The following is a 23,765-nucleotide window of genomic DNA, read 5'->3' on the forward strand; positions in this document are numbered from 1 at the left end:
TGGTGGAAGAAGGGAAGCCCCTTTGTTTGAAAAAGGAAGACATCTCCTTTGTCCTGGAATGAAAAGCCTCATCCTAAGAGCAGATGCGGCGGAGATGGAGGAATTGTGAGAAGGGGATAGCCTTTTTGCAAGAGACAGGGTGGGAAGAGGAACAGTCCAGGTAACCGTGAGAGTCTGTAGGCTTATAATAGATATCAGTAGACAGGCCGTCTCCAGAGATGGAGACAGAAAGATCAAGAAAGGGGAGGGAGGTGTCGGAAATGGACCAGGTAAATTTGTGGGCAGGGTGAAAGTTGGAGGCAAAGTTAATGAAGTTGACGAGCTCAGCATGTGTGCAAGAGGCAGCACCAATGCAGTCGTCGATGTAGTGAAAGAAAAGAGGGGGATGGATACCGATATAAACTTGGAACATGGACTGTTCCACAAAGCCAACAAAAAGACAGGCATAATTGGGACCCATACGGGTGCCCACGGCTACACCCTTGGTTTGGAGGAAGTGGGAGGAGCCAAAGGAGAAATTATTGAGAGTAAGAACTAATTCTGCTAGACGGAGGAGAGTGATGGTAGAGGGGAATTGGTTAGGTCTGGAATCCAAAAAAAAGCGAAGAGCTTTGAGACCTTCCTGGTGGGGGATAGAGGTATATAGGGACTGGACGTCCATGGTGAAAATAAGGCGGTGGGGGCCAGGGAACTTAAAATCATTGAAAAAATTCAAAGTGTGAGAAGAGTCATGAACATAGGTGGGAAGAGATTGAACAAGGGGGGATAAAACAGTGTCAAGGTATGCAGAAATGAGTTCGGTGGGGCAGGAGCAAGCTGAGACAATAGGTCTACCTGGACAGGCAGGTTTGTGGATCTTGGGTAGGAAGTAGAAACGGGAAGTGCGGGGTGTGGGAACTATGAGGTTGGTGGCAGTGGATGGGAGATCCCCAGAGCTGATAAGGTTGGTGATGGTATAAGAGACAGTGGCCTGGTGCTCCTTAGTGGGGTCACGATCAAGGGGTAAATAAGAGGAGGTATCAGAGAGTTGTCGCTGTGTGTATTTCATGGCATCTATCTGTAATAGTATTTCGGATTTGATTCTGAAGTTTCTGGGAAAACTTCAAGAGCAAATCAAAGAGATTGTCAAGTGCAGGGCTGCGTCCCCACAGCGTCAGAGAATTAACCCTATCTGCCACCGAGGGCTTGGTTCCACTGACTTTACCTGCAGAGACCCTGAGTGAACAGCAGGGAGCCACCTCACTGGAGTCGGCACCCTCAGTAGTGGTTCTGTCTCACATGCCATTCAAACATGAGCACGCACGCACACAAGTACCGCAGCCGTCGGAAAGCTGAAATAAAATCTAAGAATGCTGGAAACTCTCAGGAGGGTCGAGCAGCATCTGTGGGGAGAGAAACAAGCATTTGTGTTTTCATAGAGCATTCCAGCACAGAAATAGGCCCTTCAGCCCATTATTCTGCCTAGTCCCACCGACCTGCACTCCCCTCCCCTCCCATCCATCCAAACTTCTCTTAAACGTTGAAATCAAACCCGCGTCCACTCTGCTTGCGCCGGTAGCTCATTCCACACGCTCACCCCTCGCTGAATGAGAAGATCCCCTTAAGTATGTCACCCTTCACCCTTAACCCCCGACCTCTAGTTGTAGTCTTACCCAATACCAGTGGAAAAAGCCTGCTTGCATTTCCCAGTCTATATTTTACATGCCTCGATCAAATCTCCTTTCAATCTTCTATACTCCAACCTGGTCCCCAACCTCTGCAACCCCTCTCTCCTCTACCCATCTCCCCTCCAGCAGCTAATTCTACCCCAAACTCTAGCTGCAATCATAACTTCCGGTCTTCCATCTCCCCTTGCTACCCTCCAGCCCCCAATCCTACTCCAAACCCAAGCCCTAACCTTAACTCCATCCCTCTTCCATCCCCTCCAGCCCCAAATCCTACCCAACCCTATCCCTAAGCATAACTCCCTCCCTTCCATCCCCTCACTACCCTCCAGCCCCCAATCCTACCCCAATTCCTAGTCCTAACCATAAATCCCTCCCTCTTCCACTCCCTCTCACCTCCAGCCTCTAATCCTACCCCAACCTTAGCCCTGACCATAATTCTTTCCCTTCTCCTCTCCAGCCCCTAGTCCTACCCTGAACCCTAGCCCTAACCTTAACTCCCTCCCTCTACATCCCCCTCTCCCTTCCAGCCCCTAATCCTACCCTGAACACTAGGCCTAACTTTAACTCCCTCCCTCTACATCCCCCTTGTCCCCTCCAGCTCCTCATCCTACCCTGAACACTAGGCCTAACTTTAACTCCCTCCCTCTACATCCCCCTTGTCCCCTCCAGCTCCTCATCCTACCCTGAACACTAGGCCTAACTTTAACTCCCTCCCTCTACATCCCCCTTGTCCCCTCCAGCTCCTCATCCTACCCTGAACACTAGGCCTAACTTTAACTCCCTCCCTCTACATCCCCCTTGTCCCCTCCAGCTCCTCATCCTACCCTGAACACTAGGCCTAACTTTAACTCCCTCCCTCTACATCCCCCTTGTCCCCTCCAGCTCCTCATCCTACCCTGAACACTAGGCCTAACTTTAACTCCCTCCCTCTACATCCCCCTTGTCCCCTCCAGCTCCTCATCCTACCCTGAACACTAGGCCTAACTTTAACTCCCTCCCTCTACATCCCCCTTGTCCCCTCCAGCTCCTCATCCTACCCTGAACACTAGGCCTAACTTTAACTCCCTCCCTCTACATCCCCCTTGTCCCCTCCAGCTCCTCATCCTACCCTGAACACTAGGCCTAACTTTAACTCCCTCCCTCTACATCCCCCTTGTCCCCTCCAGCTCCTCATCCTACCCTGAACACTAGGCCTAACTTTAACTCCCTCCCTCTACATCCCCCTTGTCCCCTCCAGCTCCTCATCCTACCCTGAACACTAGGCCTAACTTTAACTCCCTCCCTCTACATCCCCCTTGTCCCCTCCAGCTCCTCATCCTACCCTGAACACTAGGCCTAACTTTAACTCCCTCCCTCTACATCCCCCTTGTCCCCTCCAGCTCCTCATCCTACCCTGAACACTAGGCCTAACTTTAACTCCCTCCCTCTACATCCCCCTTGTCCCCTCCAGCTCCTCATCCTACCCTGAACACTAGGCCTAACTTTAACTCCCTCCCTCTACATCCCCCTTGTCCCCTCCAGCTCCTCATCCTACCCTGAACACTAGGCCTAACTTTAACTCCCTCCCTCTACATCCCCCTTGTCCCCTCCAGCTCCTCATCCTACCCTGAACACTAGGCCTAACTTTAACTCCCTCCCTCTACATCCCCCTTGTCCCCTCCAGCTCCTCATCCTACCCAGAGCAGTGTAAATATAAAGCAGGGAAGTTGAACCTTACTTGGAGATAAAGCCTGAAAACTAGGCCTCAGAACATTCCACTCCCCAAATGGTCAAAAATAAGGCCAAGTAACAAGGTCTTGTCACAACACACAGAATTAGATGCCTCTCATGATCTTGGCCCATGGGATAAACACAGGCCGGGCCTGATCAACCCTGGCTGGGTCACCTGGGAGATGATTGAAGAACCGAAACACCCAGTGACCCCAGGTTGCACTACTGATGATGTGTCCCTTTGCACACCTGGTTCATTGAGTGAAGTGGTGTCGGACCAGGTTAAAAACTGGCATGGGCCATATTAAAGTGGCTGCCCTACACTACGCTATCTGCCATAGCCCCACATATCTCGCCAGGCTAAACTCCACAACCTTATCTCTCCCAGCCCAACGTACATCCCCCAGCCCTACCCCCAAACGTCCTAATGTCCAAGGGGCACACACCCCCCCACTAACCCTGGACACACCACCGCAAACCCGCAGATTTGCGTAAGGAGCAGCAAGATCCAATAACGGCCAGCGCTGGTTAATGAAGACGTGGGCCAGGTTGCAGGTCACCAAATCCCAAGCACAACGGGGATGATTTTCCCACTGCCCACACAGTCTCACTCGAACCACAATTCCCTCATTGCCCCTCCAGCCCCCAATCCTACCCCAACCCCAGCCTTAACCATAAGTCCCTCCCTCTTCCATTCCCCCCTCCCCTCCAGCCCCTAATCCTACCCTGAACCCTCAAGAGGAAAGCCACACCCTCCCCTCACCAGCCCTGGGCAAAGCCCCGATCAGCCCTGAGCCTCCGAGTGGAGACAACACGTGCCTGTCTCCCGAGCCGGTTCCACGCCCCTCCCTCCCTCGTACACGCGGGCGGAAGAGAAGACCGACTCCTCATAAGATCAGGCACTGGTTAAGAAGGGCAAGTGGAGTGGATCGAGGTTAACGGCGGCAAGGAGCAGGGGCTAGTGACACTGCCACGAGCGAAGATTGGGGGAAAAGAAGAGGGATTTTTTTCCCACTGCCGCACACAATAATCTTTCCCTGTAACTCAGGCTCTCAACTCCTTGTAAACTGTCTCCCTAAATCTATCGCTTGATGCAGGTGGGAGAGCAGAATTGCCCATAATACTCCAAACTAGTGCCTTACACAGCTTCAACATAACCACCGACGTAGGAGCAGACGAGGCCATTCAGCCCATTGAGACTGCTCCACCATTTCATCATGGCTGATCCACTTCCCTCTCAACCCCATTCGCCTGCCTTCTCCCCGTAACCCCTCAGGCCCAGGCTAATCAACAACCTATCAACCTGCACTTCAAATGCACTCAGGGACCCGGCTTCCACAGTCATCAGTGATGACAAATTCCACAGATTCACCACCCTCTGGCTAAAGAAATTTCCATTTTAAATGGATGTCACTCTAGTCTGAGGCCTAGACTCCCCTACGACAGGAAACATCCTCTCCACATCCACTCTATCTGTGTCCTCTGGTCCTAGACACCCCCACTATAGGAAACATCCTTTCCACATCCACTCTATCTGTGTCCTCTGGTCCTAGACTCCCCCACTATAGGAAACATCCTCTCCACATCCACTCTATCTGTGTCCTCTGGTCCTAGACACTCCCACTATAGGAAACATCCTTTCCACATCCACTCTATCTGTGTCCTCTGGTCCTAGACTCCCCCACTACAGGAAACATCCTCTCCACATCCACTCTATCTGTGTCCTCTGGTCCTAGACACCCCCACTATAGGAAACATCCTCTCCACATCCACTCTATCTGTGTCCTCTGGTCCTAGACTCCCCCACTATAGGAAACATCCTCTCCACATCCACTCTATCTGTGTCCTCTGGTCCTAGACACCCCCACTATAGGAAACATCCTCTCCACATCCACTCTATCTGTGTCCTCTGGTCCAAGACTCCCCCACTATAGGAAACATCCTCTCCACATCCACTCTATCTGTGTCCTCTGGTCCTAGACTCCCCCACTATAGGAAACATCCTCTCCACATCCACTCTATCTGTGTCCTCTGGTCCCAGACACCCCACTATAGGAAACATCCTCTCCACATCCACTCTATCAGGAATGGACAGGAGGAGGAGTATAGGAAACTGATACAGGACTTTGTGATATGGTGCAACTCAAACTACCTGCGTCTCAATATCACCAAGACCAAGGAGATGGTGGTGGACTTTAGGAGATCTAGGCCTCATATGGAGCCAGTGATCATTAATGGAGAATGTGTGGAGCAGGTTAAGACCTACAAATATCTGGGAGTACAGTTAGACGAGAAGCTTGACTGGACTGCCAACACAGATGCCTTGTGCAGGAAGGCACAGAGTCGACTGTACTTCCTTAGAAGGTTGGCGTCATTCAATGTCTGTAGTGAGATGCTGAAGATGTTCTATAGGTCAGTTGTGGAGAGCGCCCTCTTCTTTGTGGTGGCGTGTTGGGGAGGAAGCATTAAGAAGAGGGACGCCTCACGTCTTAATAAGCTGGTAAGGAAGGCGGGCTCTGTCATGGGCAAAGTACTGGAGAGTTTAACATCGGTAGCTGAGCGAAGGGCGCTGAGTAGGCTACGGTCAATTATGGAAAACTCTGAACATCCTCTACATAGCACCATCCAGAGACAGAGAAGCAGTTTCAGCGACAGGTTACTATCGATGCAATGCTCCTCAGACAGGATGAAGAGGTCAATACTCCCCAATGCCATTAGGCTTTACAATTCAACCGCCAGGACTTGAGAACTTTTTAAAAGCTATTATTAATGCTTTTTGAGATAGTGATTTAGATGCATATCATATTTTTTTACTGAGTTAAGTATTGTATGTAATTAGTTTTTGCTACAACAAGTGTATGGGACATTGGAAAAAAAGTTGAATTTCCCCATGGGGATGAATAAAGTATCTATCTATCTATCTATCTGTGTCCTCTGGTCCCAGACTCCCCCACTATAGGAAACATCCTCTCCACATCCACTCTATCTGTGTCCTCTGGTCCCAGACTCCCCCACTATAGGAAACATCCTCTTCACATCCACTCTATCTGTGTCCTCTGGTCCTAGACTCTCCCATTTATAGAAAACATCCTCTCCACATCCACTCTATCTGTGCCCTCTGGTCCTAGACTCCCCCACTATAGGAAACATCCTCTTCACATCCACTCTATCAAGGCCTTTCAATATTCAATCAGTTTCAATGAGATCCTCCCTCATTCTTCTAAACTCCAGTGAGTACAGTCCCAGAGCCCTCAAACACTCCTCATATGATAACCCTTTCAATCCCAGAGCCATTATCTTTTCTGGACTCTCTCCAAAGCTAGCACCTCTTTTCTTAAATAGGGGACCCAAAACTGCTCATAAAACTCAAAGTGAGGCCTCACCATTTTTGCCTTATAAAGCTGCAACATTATATCCTTTGTTTTTATAGTCTAGTCCTCGTCAAATGAATGCTAACCTATTTGTTTCCATGAAAGGAGTGTGTCTCGGTGATGAAAGACAGAAAGACAGAAACGGGTGAAGTTATTATGGGGAACAAGGAAATGGCAGATGAGTTGAACAGGTACTTTGGATCTGTCTTTACTAGGGAAGACACAAACAATCTCCCAGATGTAATAGTGGCCAGAGGAACTAGGGTAAAGGATGAACTGAAGGAAATTTCTATTAGGTAAGAAACGATGTTGGATAGACTGTTGAGTCTGAAGGCTGATAAGTCCCCGGGACCTGATGGTCTGCATCCCAGGGTACTTAAAGAGGTGGCTCTAGAAATCGTGGATGCATTGGTAATCATTTTCCAATGTTCTATAGATTCAGGAACAGTTCTTGCTGATTGGAGGGTGGCTAATGTTGTCCCACTTTTCAAGAAAGGAGGGAGAGAGAAAACAGGGAACAGTCTGACGTCAGGGAAAGATGCTGGAGTCAATTATAAAAGAGGAAATTACAACACATTTGGATAGCAATAGAAGGATCAGACTGAGTCAGCATGGATTTATGAAGGGAAAATCATGCTTGACTAATCTTCTGGAGTTTTTTGAGGATGTAACTATGAAAATGGACAAGGGAGAGCCAGTGGATGTAGTGTACCTGGACTTCCAGAAAGCTTTTGATAAAGTCCCACATAGGAGATTAGTGGGCAAAATTAGGGCACATGGTATTGGGGGCAGAGTACTGACATGGATTGAAAATTGGCTGGCTGACAGGAAACAAAGAGTAGTGATTAACGGGTCCCTTTCGGAATGGCAGGCTGTGACCAGTGGGGTACCGCAAGGTTCGGTGCTGGGACCGCAGCTGTTTACAATATACATCAATGATTTAGATGAAGGGATTAAAAGTAACATTAGCAAATTTGCTGATGACACAAAGTTGGGTGGCAGTGTGAAATGTCAGGAGGATGTTATGAGAATGCAGGGTGACTTGGACAGGTTGGGTGAGTGGGCAAATGTATGGCAGATGCAGTTTAATGTGGATAAATGTGACGTTATCCACTTTGGTGGCAAGAACAGGAAGGCAGATTACTATCTAAATGGAGTCAAGTTAGGAAAAGGGGAAGCACAACGAGATCTAGGTGTTCTTGTACATCAGTCAATAAAAGCAAGCATGCAGGTACAGCAGGCAGTGAAGAAAGCTAATGGCATGCTGGCCTTTATAACAAGAGGAATTGAGTAATTGAGTAAAGAGGTCCTTCTGCAGCTGTACAGGGCCCTGGTAAGACCCCACCTGGAGTATTGTGTGCTGTTTTTGATCTCCAAATTTGAGGAAGGACATTCTTGCTATTGAGGGAGTGCAGTGTAGGTTCACAAGGTTAATTCCTGAAATGGCAGGACTGTCATATGTTGAAAGATTGGAGCGACTGGGCTTGTATACACTGGAATTTAGAAGGATGAGAGGGGATCTGATTGAAACATATAAGATTATTAAGGGATTGGACACGCTGGAGGCAGGAAGCATGTTCCCGCTGATGGGTGACTCCAGAACTAGAGGCCACAGTTTAAGAATAAGGGGTAGGCCATTTAGAACTGAGATGCAGAAAAACTTTTTCACCCAGAGAGTGGTGGATTTGTGGAATGCTCTGCCCCAGAAGGCAGTGGAGGCCAAGTCTCTGGATGCATTCAAGAGAGAGTTAGATAGAGCTCTTATAGATAGCGGGGTCAAGGGATATGGGGAGAGGGCAGGAACGGGGTACTGATTGTGTACGATCAGCCATGATCACAGTGAATGGCGGTGCTGGCTAGAAGGGCCGAATGGCCTACTCCTGAACCTACTGTCTATTGAAAGCCGGAATTGCTCCAGGAATCTTTACATCTTCAGTTCAACACTCTCCCAGCTGAGCCACCACCACTTAGTATAGCAACTTCTGTGTCTTGCAGCCCTACTCCTGTCACAAAACAACGCATTTCATGACATTTGTTGGTAATGACAAGCCTGATTTGATCACAAAATATGAATTTGATTCATATGGGAAAATGCCAAAGCCAAGTTTATTGCTTGGGGGTTTCCAGTCCCAGGGACATGGTTGGCAGGACCCCCTAAAGTCGGAGAGACCGAGGGTGATTTGACAGAGGGTACAACCTTTCTGAGGGGTATAGATAGGGTAAATGCAAGCAGGCTTTTTCCACTGATGTTGGGTGGGACGGCAACTAGAGGTCATGGGAAAAGTGAGAAGTTTAAGGGGAACATGAGGGGAAACGTCTTCGCTCAGAGGGTGGGACGTGCTGCCAGTGGTGGATACGGGGTCGATCTCAAAGTTTAAGGGATGTTTGGAGGGGTGTCCAGGTGCAGGTTGGGGGGGTGGGGTGGGGTGGGGAGTGATGGGGGCACCAGAGGCTCCTGCCCACCATGGTCCCAGGACTGGAGAGGGGAGGGAAGAGTGCTGGGGGCACCAGAGGCTCCTGCCCACCATGGTCCCAGGACTGGAGAGGGGAGGGAAGAGTGCTGGGGGCACCAGAGGCTCCTGCCCACCATGGTCCCAGGACTGGAGAGGGGAGGGAAGAGTGCTGGGGGCACCAGAGGCTCCTGCCCACCATGGTCCCAGGACTGGAGAGGGGAGGGAAGAGTGCTGGGGGCACCAGAGGCTCCTGCCCACCATGGTCCCAGGACTGGAGAGGGGAGGGAAGAGTGCTGGGGGCACCAGAGGCTCCTGCCCACCATGGTCCCAGGACTGGAGAGGGGAGGGAAGAGTGCTGGGGGCACCAGAGGCTCCTGCCCACCATGGTCCCAGGTCTGGAGAGGGGAGGGAAGAGTGCTGGGGGCACCAGAGGCTCCTGCCCACCATGGTCCCAGGACTGGAGAGGGGAGGGAAGAGTGATGGGGGCTCCAGAGGCTCCTGCCCACCATGGTCCCAGGACTGGAGAGGGGAGGGAAGAGTGATGGGGGCTCCAGAAGCTCCTGCCCACCATGGTCCCAGGACTGGAGAGGGGAGGGAAGAGTGATGGGGGCTCCAGAGGCTCCTGCCCACCATGGTCCCAGGACTGGAGAGGGGAGGGAAGAGTGCTGGGGGCACCAGAGGCTCCTGCCCACCATGGTCCCAGGACTGGAGAGGGGAGGGAAGAGTGCTGGGGGCACCAGAGGCTCCTGCCCACCATGGTCCCAGGACTGGAGAGGGGAGGGAAGAGTGCTGGGGGCACCAGAGGCTCCTGCCCACCATGGTCCCAGGACTGGAGAGGGGAGGGAAGAGTGCTGGGGGCACCAGAGGCTCCTGCCCACCATGGTCCCAGGACTGGAGAGGGGAGGGAAGAGTGCTGGGGGCACCAGAGGCTCCTGCCCACCATGGTCCCAGGACTGGAGAGGGGAGGGAAGAGTGCTGGGGGCACCAGAGGCTCCTGCCCACCATGGTCACAGGACTGGAGAGGGGAGGGAAGAGTGATGGGGGCACCAGAGGCTCCTGCCCACCATGGTCCCAGGACTGGAGAGGGGAGGGAAGAGTGCTGGGGGCACCAGAGGCTCCTGCCCACCATGGTCCCAGGACTGGAGAGGGGAGGGAAGAGTGCTGGGGGCACCAGAGGCTCCTGCTCACCATGGTCCCAGGACTGGAGAGGGGAGGGAAGAGTGCTGGGGGCTCCAGAGGCTCCTGCCCACCATGGTCCCAGGACTGGAGAGGGGACGGAAGAGTGATGGGGGCTCCAGAGGCTCCTGCCCACCATGGTCCCAGGACTGGAGAGGGGAGGGAAGAGTGCTGGGGGCACCAGAGGCTCCTGCCCACCATGGTCACAGGACTGGAGAGGGGAGGGAAGAGTGATGGGGGCACCAGACTACCGAGAGGGAGCTCCGCAGCGAGGATGGACGGCCACGCTGCGGGAGGGGGAATGAGGGGGCGCGGCGGCCGCCGACAGTCCCCACCGCCTTCAATCACGCCGGGCGGCGGCGGAGTGTCCTGCGATGCAGCTGCGGGGGCCTGGAGGGCGCTCACGCTCCGGGACGGGGCCGGGCGGCCGGGCGGGCGGGCGGCTGCTCGGGAAACACCCCGACGCCGGGGAAGGGGGTGGACCCGGGTCTCCGCCTCCTGACCACATTAACGTAACGAGGGGCGAGGGGCGGGGGGAAGGCAGCGCCGCCCAGACAGACACTCCGCTCCTCCGGGCCGAGGGATCTCCCAGCCGCGGCCGCCTCAATGGAGCGCCCGGCTCTGCCTGCCGGCCCCGGGACGGTCTGCAGAAAGACTCGGGGAGCCGGCAGCCCGCTCTGAGCTGCGACCGGCCGGGACGAGCATCGGGCGGCTTCGCACCGAGTTTTAGTGCAGGCTGACGCTTTAAAAAAAACTTCTACCGAAAGTTCTGGCCTTCCGAGCTGGATCGTGAAGCTCCTCTGCTGTCAGCCAAACTTTTGCAGGAGTTCGCTCCCGAAGCCGTGGGTCCCCAGCTGGAGCAGGGGCAACCCCCGGCATGGATTCCCTCGGCTGCCCGGAAGGCGGAGCCGAGTGCCAGGAGCGGCGGGGGCTCGGGGGCTCCCCGGCTGAGGACCCGCCCTCGGGGCCGGAGCCCGGCTCTGGTGCTCCCCCCGAGCAAGGGGGCGAGGAGCCGAAGAAGGGAAGGAGGGACACCTCGAAGGTGAGGTCCTCCACCTCGTCCACCTCCTCCCTCAACTACTCGTCCCTCGAGTCGGACGACGATGTGTTCAGCGACGAGGAACCGAAGCGGCGGGGCATCCTCAGGAAGGTGAGAGCGCACCGCGGATCTGCCCTCTCCCCCTCGCTTGCCAAGTGGTGGTAAATGTAGTCTGTGTACTTTCTGCCTGGGGGGGGTAGTTAGCAGAGAGGGTTACTAGAACACTCACTCACACGACTGGCCTGAGGTTGCGAGAAAGGCTCAGTTCAGTGCGAACTTTATTCTCTGGAGGATTGACAGGCGATTTGGTAGAGGTGTGCAAAATTATGAGGGTACAGATGGGGTAAACGCAAGCAGGCTGAGGTTGGCTGGGGCTAAAACTAGAGGTCATGGGTTAAGGGTGAAAGGTAAGTTTGGGGGCGCACGGGACCGCAATGAGAGGAGGCGGGGGTGGGGGTGGGGGGGTACCTGGGCCTGTTTCAGTGACTTTGATGTGTTGCAAAATACCTAGTTTTGGGGCAGCAGGCCCAAATTTACAATAGATTGGGGTCCAAAGGGTGGTAACAGGCAGGGGCTGTTTCTGTGCTAAGGGGCAACTGCCCAGCTTGTGCCCCATCCACTCAGTAAGATGCCCTGCCTTTCCCAAGTGCTGGCCAATGGGATGAGCGCAGTGGGCTACCCACTGGCCAGTGGGCCAAATGGCCTGCGGCGTGGCTGTGGCTATACAACAGCAGAGACTGCCCTGTTAGGATATCCTGGGGTTGTACCGTCCTTCCCAACAATGGTCGATGGGCTCAGCCTGACTCACACTAGGTACGTTTGGCCCTTCCTTGCAGTGGGAGCACAGTCCCTGACCTTTCACCTTGTTGCTTCTCTTCCCCCTCCCCCAGTCCCCAGCTTTCAGTGGTATATCTGCGGATTGGGAATTTCGGATGTTCCTAACCACTCCCCCCTCGCCCCCCCCATCTCATAACCCTGCTCCTTGGACTGTGTCCATCTCCCCTCCCCCCCCTCCGCCCTCCCCCCCCACATACTCGAGTGCTCGTGCGGGACTGGGGTGCGGTAGTCAGCCAGTAGAGGGCTGGTTAAATGCTGGTAACTCGCTCCTAATCCCGCACGCTCGGGGCTAGCATTGAGTGCCTCAGCTACCGCCCCTCAGTCACACTGCTCCGTTGCGTTGGGGTCGTAGCAAGCTGCAGCCCTTCAGCCGTTCTAGTCAGTTAATCTACCTCGTCCTGGGACCACAGCCCTCCATACCCCTCCCATCCAAGTACCGATCCAGATTTCTCTGGAGCGGTGAAATCGAGCCCACAGACACGCTCTGAGTGAAGACCTTCCTCCCCGTGTTCCCCTGAAACATTTCACCTTTCACCCTTAACCCATGACCTCTGGTTGTCATCTCGCCCAACCTCAGTGGAAAAAAACTTGCTTGCATTACCTATTTCTACACCTCATAATTCTGGCAGCCTCTGTCGAACCTCCTCTCAGTCTGCAGCCCTGCCCTGTTCAATATTTCCTCTAACTCAGACCCTCCAGTCCTGACAATATCCTTGCATGTCGTCTCTGTACGCTTTCAATCTTGTTTCAATTGTGTGCATTTCTGGTCACCTGCCTTTCCTGTCGGTAGGTGACCAGACCTGCGAACATTACACCAGATCAGGCCTCGCCGACGTCTCATACAACTTCAAAATAACACACCACCTCCCCAGTCGGTACCTTAAACAGAGTCGGGTTTATTGTGTCATGAAATTTGTTAACTTAGCAGCAGCTGAACGCGATACATAATATAGAAGAAAAAGTAATAACAATAAATCAATTTCCAGTATGCATATATTGAATAAAAATTGTGCAAAGAACAGAAATAATTATATATTAAGAAAGTGAGGTAGTGTCCAAGGGTTCAATGTCCATTTGGGAATCAGATGGCAGAGGGGAAGCTGTTCCTGCGTCACTGAGTGTCTGCCTTCAGGCTTCTGTACCTCCTACCTGACGGTAACAGTGAGAAAAGGGTATGCCCTGGGTGCTGGAGGTCCTCAATAATGGACGCTGCCTTTCTGAGACACCGCTCCCTAAAGATGTCCTGGGTACTTTGTCGGTTAATGCCCAAGATGGAGCTGACGAGATTTACAACCCTCTGCAGCTTCTTTCGGTCCTGTGCAGTAGCCTCTCCAGTGAAGGCCAATCTGCCAAAAGTTGTTCATGCATTTATAGTTGTCCCAGATCTTTCCAAGTGAATTTGAAGCAGTTGTTCCAGATCCTGGCTCCCATTCCCAACCAGCAGATTCCCAAATGGCCAGAATGTCGTAGTTTTCTTTCGGGGCGCCGATGCTTCTGAAAACTCCTGGCCCTCTGTGGATCGTGTCCTGCTCGGTGTTCGTGTGTAGAACGGAACGACACTGGGACAGGTTCTTCGTCCCTCCACGGTTATCAAGGACCCCCCAGCACCCTGGCCGTGCCCTCTTCTCAGTGCTACCGTCAGCGAGGAGGTACAGGAGCCTGAAGACACTCACTCAACGATTCAGGAACAGCTTCTTACCCTCTGCCATCAGGGAGGAGGTACAGGAGCCTGAAGACACACACTCAACGATTCAGGAACAGCTTCTTCCCCTCTGCCGTCAGGGAGGAGGTACAGGAGCCTGAAGACACACACTCAACGATTCAGGAACAGCTTCTTCCCCTCTGCCATCAGGGAGGAGGTACAGGAGCCTGAAGACACACACTCAACGATTCAGGAACAGCTTCTTCCCCTCTGCCATCAGGGAGGGAGTACAGGAGCCTGAAGACACACACTCAACGATTCAGGAACAGCTTCTTCCCCTCTGCCATCAGGGAGGGGGTACAGGAGCCTGAAGACACACACTCAACGATTCAGGAACAGCTTCTTCCCCTCTGCCATCAGGGAGGAGGTACAGGAGCCTGAAGACACACACTCAACGATTCAGGAACGGCTTCCTCCCCTCTGCCATCAGGCCTCTGAATGGACATTGAACCCATGAACACTCCCTCACTACTTACTTTCAATCTTGAACTACTTATTTAACGATTTAATATCTCTACTTGCTGTAATTCAGTTTTTATCATGAATGGCATCGTACTTCTGTCACAAAGACTATGAATCTCGCAACGTCTGCCGGTGACATTAAACCTGATTGGGTTGACACAGAATACTGCCTGCCTGCTCACGGTCCCCTGTTCCCCACACGTTCGTGTGCCTCTCAAACTCCTCTTGGTGAACCGACTGCGATCCCCTGTGACCGTCGCACCGTATCCCAGAGCGGCTTAGGAATGCTGGCCTGCGCTGGACCCGTTAAACCAGCCAGCAGGAAGACCAGATTCTGCAGAGCAGTGCACACCGAGCGCCGAGCGTCGAGCAGAAATAAACAGTCAGTGTTTTGGGCTGAGACCCGGCAGCTATTCCTCAACACTGCTGCTTAAACTCGTAATTAAGCTAACTTCTACCTCCATTCTCAGAGCGTGCGGTGCACCTCTGTGGTGTCTGCCCCCACCACCACCCCTGGCAACGCATCTCCTGCACCCACCTCCCTCTGTAAAAACACTTGCCCCGCACACCAGCTTTGAACTCGCCTCCTCTCACCGTAAACGCACGCCCTCTAGTATCAGACGCTTTGACCCTGGGGAAAAAACGACATCTCTCTATCCCTGCCCCTCACAATCGTGGCCACTTTATTAGGTACCCCTGTACACCTGCTCGTAATGCATGCATCTGATCTGTCAATCACGAGGCAGCAACTCAGTGCATAAAAGCACGCAGACACGGTCAGGAGGTTCTGTTGTTGTTCAGACCGAACATCAGAACGGGGAAGAAATGGGATCTGAGTGACTTTGACCCTGGAATGATTGTTGGTGCCAGACGGGGTGGTTTGAGTATCTCAGAAACTGCTGATCTCCTTGGGATTTTCACACACAACAGTCTCTAGAGTTTACAGAGAATGGTGTGAAAAACAAAAACCATCCAGCGAGCGGCAGTTCAGTGGGTGAGAACACCTCATTAATGAGAGAGGTCGGAGGAGAATGGCCAGACCGGTTCACGCTGACAGTGACTCAGATAACCACACGTTACAACAGTGGTGTGCAGAACAACTCTGAACACACAACACGTTGAACCCTGCAGTGAATGGGCCTCAGCAGCAGAGACCACAGACATGCATTCAGCAGCCACAGGAGGGGGCGAATGACGTGGCCACCGGGGGTAAAGTCCAACGTTGTGACGTGGGTGGCTGCAGGAAGATCTGTAACCTTGGGGCTGGTCGGGTTCTGTCGGAGGGGGTGAGGGAAGCTGGATTTACCTCGGGCCGAAGGGAAGCACAGCAACTTGGACTCTGCCTGCAGCAGCTCCCGTCAGCTAGAGGAAGGGAAAAGGTAAGATATGGGAGCAGACTAGCCAGTAGAAAAAAGCAGGACATTAAAAGTATTTTTTTTAGTTTTATCAAGAGCAAAAGGCAGGTGAGAGTTGATACTGGACCACTGGAAAATGATGCTGGTGAGGTAGTAATGGGGGACAAAGAATTGGCAGCTGAACTTAATGGGTGTTTTGCATCTGTCTTCACTGTGGAAGACACTAGCAGTGTGTCAGAGGTCTGTGAGTGTCCGGGAGCAGGAGTGAGTGCCATTGTTGTTACAAAGGGAAAAAGTGCCAGGCAAACTGAAAGGTATTCAGGTGGATATGTCACCTGGGAATAAAGGTGCGTAGTTTCTTTCTCAGGATAGGGCTGTCCAAAACTACATCCACGAAAACAGATCCCTCAAAATTACCCGGCAGGTTGATAGGGTGGTGAAGAAGATGTTTAGGGTGTTGGACTTCAATAGTATGGGGTACAGAGGAGATTCACCAGGGTGCTGCCTGGATTAGAGAGGGTGCAGAGGAGATTCACCAGGATGCTGGCTGGATTAGAGAGGGTGCAGAGGAGATTCACCAGGATGCTGCCTGGATTAGAGAGGGTGCAGAGAAATTCACCAGGATGCTGTCTGGATTAGAGAGGGTGCAGAGGAGATTCACCAGTATGCTGGCTGGATTAGAGAGGGTGCAGAGGAGATTCACCAGGATGCTGCCTGGATTAGAGAGGGTGCAGAGGAGATTCACCAGGATGCTGCCTGGATTAGAGAGGGTGCAGAGGAGATTCACCAGGATGCTGCCTGGAATAGAGAGGGTGCAGAGGAGATTCACCAGGATGCTGCCTGGATTAGAGAGGGTGCAGAGGAGATTCACCAGGATGCTGCCTGGAATAGAGAGGGTGCAGAGGAGATTCACCAGTATGCTGGCTGGATTAGAGAGGGTGCAGAGAAATTCACCAGGATGCTGTCTGGATTAGAGAGGGTGCAGAGGAGATTCACCAGGATGCTGCCTGGATTAGAGAGGGTGCAGAGGAGATTCACCAGGATGCTGCCTGGATTAGAGAGGGTGCAGAGAAATTCACCAGGATGCTGTCTGGATTAGAGAGGGTGCAGAGGAGATTCACCAGGATGCTGCCTGGATTAGAGAGGGTGCAGAGGAGATTCACCAGGATGCTGCCTGGATTAGAGAGGGTGCAGAGGAGATTCACCAGGATGCTGCCTGGAATAGAGAGGGTGCAGAGGAGATTCACCAGGATGCTGCCTGGATTAGAGAGGGTGCAGAGGAGATTCACCAGGATGCTGCCTGGAATAGAGAGGGTGCAGAGGAGATTCACCAGTATGCTGGCTGGATTAGAGAGGGTGCAGAGGAGATTCACCAGGATGCTGCCTGGATTAGAGAGGGTGCAGAGGAGATTCACCAGTATGCTGGCTGGATTAGAGAGGGTGCAGAGAAATTCACCAGGATGCTGGCTGGATTAGAGAGGGTGCAGAGGAGATTCACCAGGATGCTGCCTGGATTAGAGAGGGTGCAGAGAAATTCACCAGGATGCTGTCTGGATTAGAGAGGGTGCAGAGGAGATTCACCAGTATGCTGGCTGGATTAGAGAGGGTGCAGAGGAGATTCACCAAGGATGCTGCCTGGATTAGAGAGGGTGCAGAGGAGATTCACCAGGATGCTGCCTGGATTAGAGAGGGTGCAGAGGAGATTCACCAGGATGCTGCCTGGAATAGAGAGGGTGCAGAGGAGATTCACCAGGATGCTGCCTGGATTAGAGAGGGTGCAAAGGAGATTCACCAGGATGCTGCCTGGAATAGAGAGGGTGCAGAGGAGATTCACCAGGATGCTGCCTGGATTAGAGAGGGTGCAGAGGAGATTTACCAGGATGCTGTCTGGAATAGAGAGGGTGCAGAGGAGATTCACCAGGATGCTGCCTGGATTAGAGAGGGTGCAGAGGAGATTCACCAGGATGCTGCCTGGATTAGAGAGGGTGCAGAGGAGATTCACCAGGATGCTGCCTGGAATAGAGAGGGTGCAGAGGAGATTCACCAGGATGCTGCCTGGATTAGAGAGGGTGCAGAGGAGATTCACCAGGATGCTGCCTGGAATAGAGAGGGTGCAGAGGAGATTCACCAGTATGCTGGCTGGATTAGAGAGGGTGCAGAGAAATTCACCAGGATGCTGTCTGGATTAGAGAGGGTGCAGAGGAGATTCACCAGGATGCTGCCTGGATTAGAGAGGGTGCAGAGGAGATTCACCAGGATGCTGCCTGGATTAGAGAGGGTGCAGAGAAATTCACCAGGATGCTGTCTGGATTAGAGAGGGTGCAGAGGAGATTCACCAGGATGCTGCCTGGATTAGAGAGGGTGCAGAGGAGATTCACCAGGATGCTGCCTGGATTAGAGAGGGTGCAGAGGAGATTCACCAGGATGCTGCCTGGAATAGAGAGGGTGCAGAGGAGATTCACCAGGATGCTGCCTGGATTAGAGAGGGTGCAGAGGAGATTCACCAGGATGCTGCCTGGAATAGAGAGGGTGCAGAGGAGATTCACCAGTATGCTGGCTGGATTAGAGAGGGTGCAGAGGAGATTCACCAGGATGCTGCCTGGATTAGAGAGGGTGCAGAGGAGATTCACCAGTATGCTGGCTGGATTAGAGAGGGTGCAGAGAAATTCACCAGGATGCTGGCTGGATTAGAGAGGGTGCAGAGGAGATTCACCAGGATGCTGCCTGGATTAGAGAGGGTGCAGAGAAATTCACCAGGATGCTGTCTGGATTAGAGAGGGTGCAGAGGAGATTCACCAGTATGCTGGCTGGATTAGAGAGGGTGCAGAGGAGATTCACCAAGGATGCTGCCTGGATTAGAGAGGGTGCAGAGGAGATTCACCAGGATGCTGCCTGGATTAGAGAGGGTGCAGAGGAGATTCACCAGGATGCTGCCTGGAATAGAGAGGGTGCAGAGGAGATTCACCAGGATGCTGCCTGGATTAGAGAGGGTGCAAAGGAGATTCACCAGGATGCTGCCTGGAATAGAGAGGGTGCAGAGGAGATTCACCAGGATGCTGCCTGGATTAGAGAGGGTGCAGAGGAGATTTACCAGGATGCTGTCTGGAATAGAGAGGGTGCAGAGGAGATTCACCAGGATGCTGCCTGGATTAGAGAGGGTGCACAGGAGATTTACCAGGATGCTGCCTGGATTAGAGAGGGTGCAGAGGAGATTCACCAGGATGCTGCCTGGATTAGAGAGGGTGCAGAGGAGATTCACCAGGATGCTGCCTGGATTAGAGAGGGTGCAGAGGAGATTCACCAGGATACTGCCTGGATTAGAGAGGGTGCAGAGGAGATTTACCAGGATGCTGTCTGGAATAGAGAGGGTGCAGAGGAGATTCACCAGGATGCTGGCTGGATTAGAGAGGGTGCAGAGAAATTCACCAGGATGCTGTCTGGATTAGAGAGGGTGCAGAGGAGATTCACCAGGATGCTGTCTGGATTAGAGAGGGTGCAGAGGAGATTCACCAGGATGCTGCCTGGATTAGAGAGGGTGCAGAGAAATTCACCAGGATGCTGTCTGGATTAGAGAGGGTGCAGAGGAGATTCACCAGGATGCTGCCTGGATTAGAGAGGGTGCAGAGGAGATTCACCAGGATGCTGCCTGGATTAGAGAGGGTGCAGAGGAGATTCACCAGGATGCTGCCTGGAATAGAGAGGGTGCAGAGGAGATTCACCAGGATGCTGCCTGGATTAGAGAGGGTGCAGAGGAGATTCACCAGGATGCTGCCTGGAATAGAGAGGGTGCAGAGGAGATTCACCAGTATGCTGGCTGGATTAGAGAGGGTGCAGAGGAGATTCTTCAGGATGCTGTCTGGATTAGAGAGGGTGCAGAGGAGATTCACCAGGATGCTGCCTGGAATAGAGAGGGTGCAGAGGAGATTCACCAGTATGCTGGCTGGATTAGAGAGGGTGCAGAGGAGATTCACCAGGATGCTGCCTGGATTAGAGAGGGTGCAGAGGAGATTCACCAGTATGCTGGCTGGATTAGAGAGGGTGCAGAGAAATTCACCAGGATGCTGGCTGGATTAGAAAGGGTGCAGAGGAGATTCACCAGGATGCTGGCTGGATTAGAGAGGGTGCAGAGGAGATTCACCAGGATGCTGCCTGGATTAGAGAGGGTGCAGAGAAATTCACCAGGATGCTGTCTGGATTAGAGAGGGTGCAGAGGAGATTCACCAGTATGCTGGCTGGATTAGAGAGGGTGCAGAGGAGATTCACCAGGATGCTGCCTGGATTAGAGAGGGTGCAGAGGAGATTCACCAGGATGCTGCCTGGATTAGAGAGGGTGCAGAGGAGATTCACCAGGATGCTGTCTGGATTAGAGAGGGTGCAGAGGAGATTCACCAGGATGCTGCCTGGATTAGAGAGGGTGCAGAGAAATTCACCAGGATGCTGTCTGGATTAGAGAGGGTGCAGAGGAGATTCACCAGGATGCTGCCTGGAATAGAGAGGGTGCAGAGGAGATTCACCAGGATGCTGCCCGGATTAGAGAGGGTGCAGAGGAGATTCACCAGGATGCTGCCTGGAATAGAGAGGGTGCAGAGGAGATTCTTCAGGATGCTGTCTGGATTAGAGAGGGTGCAGAGGAGATTCTTCAGGATGCTGTCTGGATTAGAGAGGGTGCAGAGGAGATTCACCAGGATGCTGTCTGGATCAGAGAGGGTGCAGAGGAGATTCACCAGGATGCTGTCTGGATCAGAGAGGGTGCAGAGGAGATTCACCAGGATGCTGTCTGGATCAGAGAGGTTGCAGAGGAGATTCACCAGGATGCTGTCTGGATTAGAGAGGGTGCAGAGGGGATTCACCAGGATGCTGTCTGGATTAGAGAGGGTGCAGAGGAGATTCACCAGGATGCTGTCTGGATTAGAGAGGGTGCAGAGGAGATTCACCAGGATGCTGTCTGGATTAGAGAGGGTGCAGAGGAGATTCACCAGGATGCTGTCTGGATTAGAGAGGGTGCAGAGGAGATTCACCAGGATGCTGTCTGGATTAGAGAGGGTGCAGAGGAGATTCACCAGGATGCTGTCTGGATTAGAGAGGGTGCAGAGGAGATTCACCAGGATGCTGTCTGGATTAGAGAGGGTGCAGAGGAGATTCACCAGGATGCTGTCTGGATTAGAGAGGGTGCAGAGGAGATTCACCAGGATGCTGTCTGGATTAGAGAGGGTGCAGAGGAGATTCACCAGGATGCTGTCTGGATTAGAGAGGGTGCAGAGGAGATTCACCAGGATGCTGTCTGGATTAGAGAGGGTGCAGAGGAGATTCACCAGGATGCTGTCTGGATTAGAGAGGGTGCAGAGGAGATTCACCAGGATGCTGTCTGGATTAGAGAGGGTGCAGAGGAGATTCACCAGGATGCTGTCTGGATTAGAGAGGGTGCAGAGGAGATTCACCAGGATGCTGTCTGGATTAGAGAGGGTGCAGAGGAGATTCACCAGGATGCTGTCTGGATTAGAGAGGGTGCAGAGGAGATTCACCAGGATGCTGTCTGGATTAGAGAGGGTGCAGAGGAGATTCACCAGGATGCTGTCTGGATTAGAGAGGTTGCAGAGGAGATTCACCAGGATGCTGTCTGGACTAGAGAGGGTGCAGAGGAGATTCACCAGGATGCTGTCTGGATTAGAGAGGGTGCAGAGGAGATTCACCAGGATGCTGTCTGGATTAGAGAGGGTGCAGAGGAGATTCACCAGGATGCTGTCTGGATTAGAGAGGGTGCAGAGGAGATTCACCAGGATGCTGTCTGGATTAGAGAGGGTGCAGAGGAGATTTACCAGGATACTGCCTGGATTAGAGAGGGTGCAGAGGAGATTTACCAGGATGCCATCTGGATTAGAGAGGGTGCAGAGGAGATTCACCAGGATGCCGTCTGGATTAGAGAGGGTGCAGAGGGGATTCACCAGGATACTGCCTGGATTAGACAGGGTGCAGAGGAGATTTACCAGGATGCCGTCTGGATTAGTCAAGGTACAGAGGAGATTTACCAGGATGCTGCCTGGATTATAGAGGGTGCAGAGGAGATTCACCAGAATGCTGTTTGGATTAAAGAGGATGCAGTGGAGATTTACCAGGATGCTGCCTTGTTTAGAGAGGGTGCAGAGGAGATTTACCAGGATGCCGTCTGGATTAGAGAGGGTGCAGAGGAGATTCACCAGGATGTTGCCTGGATTAGAGAGGGTGTAGAGGAGATTTACCAGGATGCCGTCTGGATTAGAGAGGGTGCAGAGGAGATTCACCAGGATGCTGCCTGGATTAGAGAGGGTGCAGAGGAGATTCACCAGAATGCTGTTTGGATTAAAGAGGGTGCAGAGGAGATTCACCAGGATGTTGCCTGGATTAGAGAGGGTGTAGAGGAGATTCACCAGGATGCTGCCTGGATTAGAGAGGGTGCAGAGGAGATTCACCAGGATGCTGCCTGGATTAGAGAGGGTGCAGAGGAGATTCACCAGGACGCTGTCTGGATTAGAGAGGGTGCAGAGAAATTCACCAGGATGCTGCCTGGATTAGAGAGGGTACAGAGGAGATTTACCAAGATGCTGTCTGGATTAGAGAGGGTGCAGAGGAGATTCACCAGGATGCTGCCTGGATTAGAGAGGGTGCAGAGGAGATTTACCAGCATGCTGCCTGGATTAGAGAGCATGTCTGATGAGGGTAGGTTGAGCGAGCTAAGTCTCTCTGTGAAGTGAAGGAGGATGAGAGGGGACGATAGAAATAATAGACTTGATACAAGGCACAGATCGAGTGGACAGCAAAAAATTTTATCCTAGGGCAGAAATGGCTCTTACGAAGGGGGCAGAATTTTAAGGTGATTGGAGGAATAAGTCTCGGGGGAGGGGTGTCAGAGGAAGCTTTTTTCTACACAGTGTGGTGGGTGTGTGGAGCGTCCTGCCAGGGGTGGTGTGGAGACAGATACATTAGGGACATTTAAGGTGATCGGGGGTAAGTGGTGGGTGTGTGGAACGTCCTGCCAGGGGTGGTGTAGAGACAGATACATTAGGGACATTTAAGGTGATCGGGGGTAAGTGGTGGGTGTGTGGAACGTCCTGCCGGGGTTGGTGTAGAGACAGATACATTAGGGACATTTAAGGTGATCGGGGGTAAGTGGTGGGTGTGTGGAACGTCCTGCCAGGGGTGGTGTAGAGACAGATACATTAGGGACATTTAAGGTGATCGGGGGTAAGTGGTGGGTGTGTGGAACGTCCTGCCAGGGGTGGTGTAGAGACAGATACATTAGGGACATTTAAGGTGATCGGGGGTAAGTGGTGGGTGTGTGGAACGTCCTGCCAGGGGTGGTGTAGAGACAGATACATTAGGGACATTTAAGGTGATCGGGGGTAAGTGGTGGGTGTGTGGAACGTCCTGCCAGGGGTGGTGTAGAGACAGATACATTAGGGACATTTAAGGTGATCGGGGGTAAGTGGTGGGTGTGTGGAACGTCCTGCCAGGGGTGGTGTAGAGACAGATACATTAGGGACATTTAAGGTGATCGGGGGTAAGTGGTGGGTGTGTGGAACGTCCTGCCAGGGGTGGTGTAGAGACAGATACATTAGGGACATTTAAGGTGATCGGGGGTAAGTGGTGGGTGTGTGGAACGTCCTGCCAGGGGTGGTGTAGAGACAGATACATTAGGGACATTTAAGGTGATCGGGGGTAAGTGGTGGTTGTGTGGAACGTACTGCCAGGGGTGGTGTAGAGACAGATACATTTGGGACATTTAAGGTGATCGGGGGTAAGTGGTGGGTGTGTGGAACGTCCTGCCAGGGGTGGTGTAGAGACAGATACATTAGAGACATTTAAGGTGATCGGGGGTAAGTGGTGGGTGTGTGGAACGTCCTGCCAGGGGTGGTGTAGAGACAGATACATTAGGGACATTTAAGGTGATCGGGGGTAAGTGGTGGGTGTGTGGAACGTCCTGCCAGGGGTGGTGTAGAGACAGATACATTAGGGACAT

General features: G+C 52.7%; 1 protein-coding gene across 2 annotated transcripts in view; it reads left to right on the plus strand.

Moving 5' to 3' along the window:
* The first annotated feature begins 10,813 nt into the window (after positions 1 to 10,813).
* The window catches only part of LOC140717820 (inositol-trisphosphate 3-kinase B-like), a 61,113-nt gene continuing 48,161 nt past the window's right edge, over positions 10,814 to 23,765 (plus strand). For both annotated transcript variants that reach the window (XR_012096623.1, XM_073031541.1), the window contains exon 1: positions 10,814 to 11,527. Coding sequence is in view for 1 of the 2 variants with exons in the window: in XM_073031541.1 (XP_072887642.1) it covers positions 11,255 to 11,527 (273 nt within the window). In the remaining variant the exon portion in view is untranslated. The remainder of the gene's footprint in view (positions 11,528 to 23,765) is intronic.

The sequence above is a fragment of the Hemitrygon akajei genome, chromosome 28 (assembly GCF_048418815.1).
Source record: "Hemitrygon akajei chromosome 28, sHemAka1.3, whole genome shotgun sequence".
Classification (NCBI taxonomy): domain Eukaryota; kingdom Metazoa; phylum Chordata; class Chondrichthyes; order Myliobatiformes; family Dasyatidae; genus Hemitrygon; species Hemitrygon akajei.